This window comes from Leptodactylus fuscus, chromosome 5 (genome assembly GCF_031893055.1).
Source record: "Leptodactylus fuscus isolate aLepFus1 chromosome 5, aLepFus1.hap2, whole genome shotgun sequence".
In the NCBI taxonomy this organism is placed as follows: Eukaryota; Metazoa; Chordata; class Amphibia; order Anura; family Leptodactylidae; genus Leptodactylus; species Leptodactylus fuscus.
The window spans coordinates 203782870-203789517 of record NC_134269.1 but is presented as its reverse complement, the minus strand read 5'-3'; the positions used below and the strand labels follow the sequence as shown (position 1 = coordinate 203789517).

At 39.7% G+C, this 6648-nt stretch overlaps 1 protein-coding gene across 1 annotated transcript; it reads left to right on the top strand.

Annotated features, from left to right (window-relative positions):
- Window positions 1–1639: 1639 nt before the first annotated feature.
- On the top strand, window positions 1640–4851 carry LOC142205082 (serine protease inhibitor Kazal-type 1-like). Its single transcript, XM_075276437.1, has 4 exons — window positions 1640–1694; window positions 1799–1839; window positions 2932–3041; window positions 4497–4851. Exons 1-4 carry the CDS (start codon window positions 1640–1642, stop codon window positions 4540–4542), a joined length of 252 nt encoding a protein of 83 aa, XP_075132538.1. The 3' UTR covers window positions 4543–4851.
- Window positions 4852–6648: the final 1797 nt, after the last annotated feature.

Genomic DNA, 6648 nt, shown 5'->3' with positions numbered 1-6648 from the left:
TGAATAAGGCATTGCACATAACTTCTAGATTTTGGGAGGAGTTCCTGGAGGCTCCCACACTTTCTCCACCCATACAAAACTCCACCATACTTTACAGTGCACCCAAAACCTTTGCTTATGGCTGCATCAACCTGACCCAATGGCACCCAAGTAAAATCACAGCCACTGACTTACAGCAAAATTCCAACTGTACCATGAACAGCTAGGATTTAATACCGTATATACTCGAGTATAAGCCGAATTTTTCAGCCCAGTTTTTGCGCTGAAAAAGCCCCCCTTCGGCTTATACTCGAGTCATCAAAAAAAAAAAAAAAAAAAAAAAAATATATATATATATATATATATATATTTTTTTTTTGGTGGGGGGTTGGGGGGTGTCTATGACAGCCACAATATCAATGTATAGAATCTCCCATAAAATAGTGCAAAAAAAGATTTTAAAAAAAATTCAAAAATAAAAGTTGTAAATCCCTCCTTTCCCTAGAATACATATAAAAGTAGAAAATGACTGTGAAACACATACACATTAGGTATCCCTGTGTCTGACAGTGCCCGGTCTACTAAATATAGGGTATCTGCAGTGCTCCTGTTCCATCGGGAAGGGGTTAATAGGAGCACTGCAGATACCCTATATATTCAGCCAGGCTGAATTCCAAGTGGGGGAAGAAAAAACAGTTCTCAGGGAAGGGGCAGACAGACAACCAAAACACCCCCTCCCCTTCCCCAGCATCTACTGCACCCAAAAACTCCGACCATTTTCATTTTTGAAATGTTCCAGTAGCTGCTGCATTTCCCCCCTCGGCTTATACTCGAGTCAATACGTTTTCCCAGTTTTTTGTGGTAAAATTAGGGGCCTCGGCTTATATTCAGGTCGGCTTATATTCGAGTATATATGGTACTCCTCGATCCCAAATTCGTTCTATTATACTTTCAACTCTGTTGCCTCCAATGATCCCACTACGACTAAAGAAGTCCCAGAACAGCAGTTTCGTTATCACCAACCTGATCATCTGAGAAGAAACATGATCATCAGTGTGCTGATAAGTGAAGTGACTCCTGCAAAGAAAAGGAAGTCTCGGCCTATTATTTAGATTAGTAGACAGTCGGAACTGTATGATTTTTAGTAATTTTTTTTAAACATGGAAAAATTTTAAATATCTCATAAAAAATTCTTTAAAAACATGTTTAACATAAAAATTAAACTAAAAAAATTGGTATTTTTTGACCACAGTGTCCCTTTAAGCTAAATACAAGACAACATTAGGTCATTATTATGCGTAAGGTGTAATACATGTAAGAGCTTCTGTATTGATTATGGTTCTCAGAGACCACAAGGAAATATTGTTCTATATTGAACTATTCTCATATCGATCGATTCTCAGGAATATGATTTATCATTCAGTGACCTGCATGGGGTCCGATTTTGCTTTTTTCTCATTTATGACATCATTTCTATGTGTTTATTTTTGGTCAGACTGTTATTTATTTTCTCTGTTAATGGATAACCCAAGTAACATGACCAATAGATAGTGAGGGCTATAAAAGAGCGACTTGTTTATCTATGACTTATGGTATTCTCCCATACTTTCCATATACAAACTCTCTGACTGAGCATTCCCTTACCTAACCGCCTCCGAAGATGAACCTTAAAGTTATCCTCTCACTTTCAATGATTCTTCTGTGTCTTCTCTTTGGTAAGTCATTGCTAATGGCAATCTCCTTTAATAATGTGGTTAGAAGACTCCTTGAAGCATTTGCAAACACAACATAGGATCATCATGACTTCTGTGCATTGCAGGTACGGCAAAGTCAAGCTCTGCTTCAGATCAGGGAAGAGAGGTAAGAGCAAAGTTCCCGGACTGTAAGCAATAGCGTGTCTTGTCAGTGTCTAAGTATTAGCCATACATGCCATTTTACGTTCCTTTATCCCATTCTATTGTTATACTAGTATAACAACTGCTCAAGTGTACAGCTAAGGCTCGGATCACATCAAATTCTATCTCCGTTCGGGTCATTCCATTCCCCGAAGAAAGTAGAACTTTGTTCTCCGCATTTTTTATGCGGAAACCACACGGACCCCATTATAGTCTATGGGGGTCCGTGGGTTTCCTAGGATAACTGCTTTCTTATGTAGATGGGTTTCCATTCTAAGTGGACTTCACGAACGAAAACCCATATGCAGATGTGAACCATGCCTTAGATTTTTGGGTTTATCTTTCAGGTCCCATTGGGAACACTAGTGTGAAGCTATGATTATTTAAGTATAAGACGACTCCATTATGAACAAGTTCATATCATAATGCAGAATTATTGATTTATAGAAGTCAGAGTAAACTATAACATTCCTGTAGGGCTGCTGGTGATATTATATTTCCTTTCGCTGCCTTACAGTCTCTGGCAGGCATGGGCACCAAAAAAATCGCCTATAGGCAGAGGCATAACGTAAAACTCCTGGGTCACAATGCCAAGTCTGTAATGGGACCCCGACCATTTAGATTAATGGGATAGTCAGGGCTGTACTTTATCATAGAGGACAAGTATCATTCACCTATGAACATTGTTAGTGTGAATAGAGCCTTAGATAGTGTAACATTACCTGACCATAAAGAATGCCAGAAATAGTGTCCATTGAAAAATTCTATTGTTATCAATTCAGTATATTTTATGATTAAGAACATTAACATTGGTTAACCCCATGGTTAGTAAGATTTGCCCTCCTGTGTATTTCTATTTTCCAAGTAGCTGTAGAAGATTTTGTATTATGCAGGAATCAAGAACAATTTTGGGGTATACAATAATGTATTGAGTACATTTTATTATTTTTATGGGTGGGAGAATAGAAAAAAGGGGCAGTATTGTCAGAAAATTTGCATTGCTAGTAACGTATATGGAAAAGAGTATAGTTATAGTGATTGTGGAAATCCTTTACAGCCGAACTGTGATGAAAGCTCCCGAACAAGGTGCCCACGGAATTACAATCCTGTATGTGGCAGTGACCAAATAACATATGACAATGAGTGTTTGCTCTGCCAAGAAAAGCTGTAAGTACATGACTATTTTTTTCCTATGATACTAGACTAGGCCATATGTTCCTGTCCACAACCAGAGATATAATGAGTAGAGATGAGCGAGTACTGTTCGGATCAGCCGATCCGAACAGCACGCACGCATTGAAATGAATGGATGCACCTGGTACTTCCGCTTTGACGCCGGCCGGCCGCTTAACCCCCCGCGTGCCGGCTACGTCCATTCATTTCAATGCGTGCGTGCTGTTCGGATCGGCTGATCCGAACAGTACTCGCTCATCTCTAATAATGAGAATCACTTACTATAAGACGAATAGTATTGACAAAAACAGGTGTCCATTTTGTGAATAGAATGAGTCTTTATTTGTGAGGACACATATATAGTAATACTGTTACGCTAGATACGTGCCTGAATATAGTTCCTTTATTTGTTAGGGAAGTTTGGCGGCTCTCTGTGAGGCTCCTTGCCAACTTGTCTTATAGAAGATATCAAACATTTTATGGATAAAACCAAACATTTTATGGATAAAACTTGGCAGCCACCATTAGAATTTTTCTTCTAATCAGAAATGAGAGTAGAATGTTTGTTAAGCTCATGAGAAGACCAACACCTGTTCGGATAGACTATCTCAGCCAGACCTTGTAGTATAATGGTGTGGATAAGCAGCTTATACAAACGCCTTATTCACATGACTATGCCGTGCACTTGGCCATGATAAAGTTCTTTTTTTTCACCCATGGGTAACCCATTTTCATGGATCCCTTATAGCGGTATCTGGTTCTATCAAGTCATGAACTGTTAAAACAATGGTGGTGTGATCAGTTCCTATATTTACAACAGGGCTATGTACTAACCATTAAATGGCTACTAGAGATGAGGGAACAGTAAAATGTTCGAGGTTCGATATTCATTTCGAGTAGCCCCTCAATGTTCGACTACTCAAATCGAATATCGAACCCCATTATAGTCTATGGGGGGAAAATGCTCGTTTCAGGGGTAGGCAACATTCAATCAAATTATACTTACCAAGTCCACGAGTGAGGGTCGGGCTGGATCCTCCGAGAAGTCTTCTCCATGCAGTGTCCCCGCAGCATCTTCCGGCTCTGAATTCACTCTGCCAGGCATTGGGCCTGGGCAGAGCCGACTGCGCATGTCCACATGCCCGATGCCTGGCAGAGTGAATTCAGAGCCGGAAGACGCCGCGGGGAAGCTGCACGGAGAAGACTTCTAAAGGTAGGAGAAGAACCAGTGTTGATTGGCCGACTGTATAGCATTCGGCCAATCAATGCTGGTTCTGCATCGAACTTTTCCATTCGAATAGCGAGTGGTACTCGATCGAGTACGAGTATTTCGAATACCGTAGTATTCGATTGAATACCTACTCGATCGAATACTACTCGTTCATCTCTAATGGCTACCACACGGTCATGAATTTTCTTTGATATCGGTCTTATGTTCTTTTTTTCCAGGAAGAGAAACATCCAAATTAAAATCACCAAAAATGGAAAATGTTGAAGATGTTGATCGGGTTACACGAAGTCATTGGGCTTTGTCATGTTCCTCGCTATCGAGAGCTTTATCGATCACCGATATGATACAAAGAGTAGATTTGATAGGAATGAGATTATCACTAAACGGGTTGATTTTACATCACATAGAAATCACGGTGTTAAGAATAGTAAAATTTCTTACTGATACTTAAATGTATACTTCGAGTACTCTAAACTGTCTTACTCCATAGAAGTCTTACTTGAAACCAGATGAATCACAGAATAATGTAATTTTGGATGTAATGTTGGATATTGGAAGTAATTCATAATAAAAGTTTTGGGACTTCTTGCTTTTCCTTGTAGTTTTCTAATAGTTTGTACCTGCATAGGTAGTATTAGCTTTCTATATCTTCAGATTAGGTGGAACTTCTCGAGACGCTTTGAGTTTACCTAATGGATAAAACACGTAAATGAAGTGTTCAAGTATCGTGATCCGTTTCCTCTTGAGATGAGCCCAACATTGGCAAATGTATTGTTTACTAAAATTTATCCAGCCAATATTTCTTCTAAACTTGAAATTTGTAATTTATTTTTAATGTAGATTGTGAGCCCCACATAGGAAATCCATGCAAACACGGGGAGAACATACAAACTCCTTGCAGTTGTTTTTTTGCCCTTGGTGGGATTTGAACACCAGGACCCAGCGCTGCAAGGCTGCAGTGCTAACCACTGAGGCCCCCTTAAATTTGGAATATTAATACCCTAAGGGTGTGGCTTTATTTTTTACTTAAGGATGTAATGTTTTTCAATAATCAAATCTTATAAGACAACTTTGAATTATTTTCTTGACTTATCAGAACACTTGTTTTTTGCAGGATGAGATGTATTTTTAAGTTGTTTTAGGAAACGTAGGTTTTAGATTATTGAATATATTTTGTTAGTTCTTTCTGGTCACGATGGAAAAAACTGCAAGTTTTGTCATTTTTTTGAGATTTTGTACCGTGCAGGTTAGATAACAGGTTTCCTTTATTCTATACCAATACCAAAGTTAAATACTTTTGCTCAATAAAATTACTTTTCCACAAGTCAATTGTTTAAGTCTTGTGATATTTTGAGACAAAACAGAAACAACAAAAAAATTCCATTTGAGGCAAATATAGGGTTTCATTGATATTCAACCTAGACATAGGTCATCACATGGCCATCATTGGGTGTAGTCATTAGAGATGAGCGAGTAGTTAAATACTCGTTATTCGATATTCGTTTTGAGTAGTCCCTCAATATTCGACTACTCGAATCGAATATTGAACCCTATTATAGTCTATGGGGGAAAATGCTCGTTTCAGGGGAAGACAACGTTTGATCAAATTGAACTTACCAAGTCCACGAGTGAGGGTCGGGCTGGATTCTCCGAGAAGTCTTCTCCGTGCAGCGTCCCTGCGGCGTCTTCCGGCTCTGATTTCACTCTGCCAGGCATTGGGCCTGGGCAGAGCCGACTGTGCATGCCCACACTACAAGAAAATGGCCGCTTACAGTCAAAGCAGCCATTTTCTTGTAGCGCGGGCATGCGCAGTCAGCTCTGCCCAGGCCTGATGCCTGGCAGAGTGAATTCAGAGCCGGAAGACGCCGCGGGGATGCTGCACGGAGAAGGTAGGAGAAGAACCAGCATTGATTGGCCGACTGTATAGTATTCGGCCAATCAACGCTGGTTCTGCATCAAATTTTTCCATTCGAACAGCGAGTGGTACTCGATCGAGTACGAGTATTTTGAATAGTGTAGTATTTGATCGAAAACCTACTCGATCGAATAGTACTCGCTCATCTCTAGTAGTCATAGCTTGACGTGCAAAGATAGTACACGTCAGGTTTTTTTGACAGCCATGAAAACATGCCAACAAAAAAAAACAACCATTAGACTATAAACAATGAATTTAATTGAGGGAATTTATCATTCCCTCTATGTCAGTTTTTTGAGGTACACGTTTGGCACAAGACTCTTTCTTGGGCCAAACGTGTGCCTCAAGACCCGATCCGCACTTTGTCTACCACATTTTGCAAAATGCTGATTTCGTAGAGATAAGAAGAGTAGATTTCATATGAAAGGGAGTCACAAAAACGGAATCTTTGAGTT

Excerpts from the sequence above, each read along its gene's own strand:
- LOC142205082 (XM_075276437.1), top strand. The coding sequence starts at position 1,640 with ATGAACCTTAAAGTTATCCTCTCACTTTCAATGATTCTTCTGTGTCTT. Across the intron at positions 1,695-1,798 it reads TCTTCTGTGTCTTCTCTTTG|GTACGGCAAAGTCAAGCTCT; the intron begins GTAAGTCATTGC and ends TGTGCATTGCAG. Across the intron at positions 1,840-2,931 it reads CTTCAGATCAGGGAAGAGAG|CCGAACTGTGATGAAAGCTC; the intron begins GTAAGAGCAAAG and ends AATCCTTTACAG.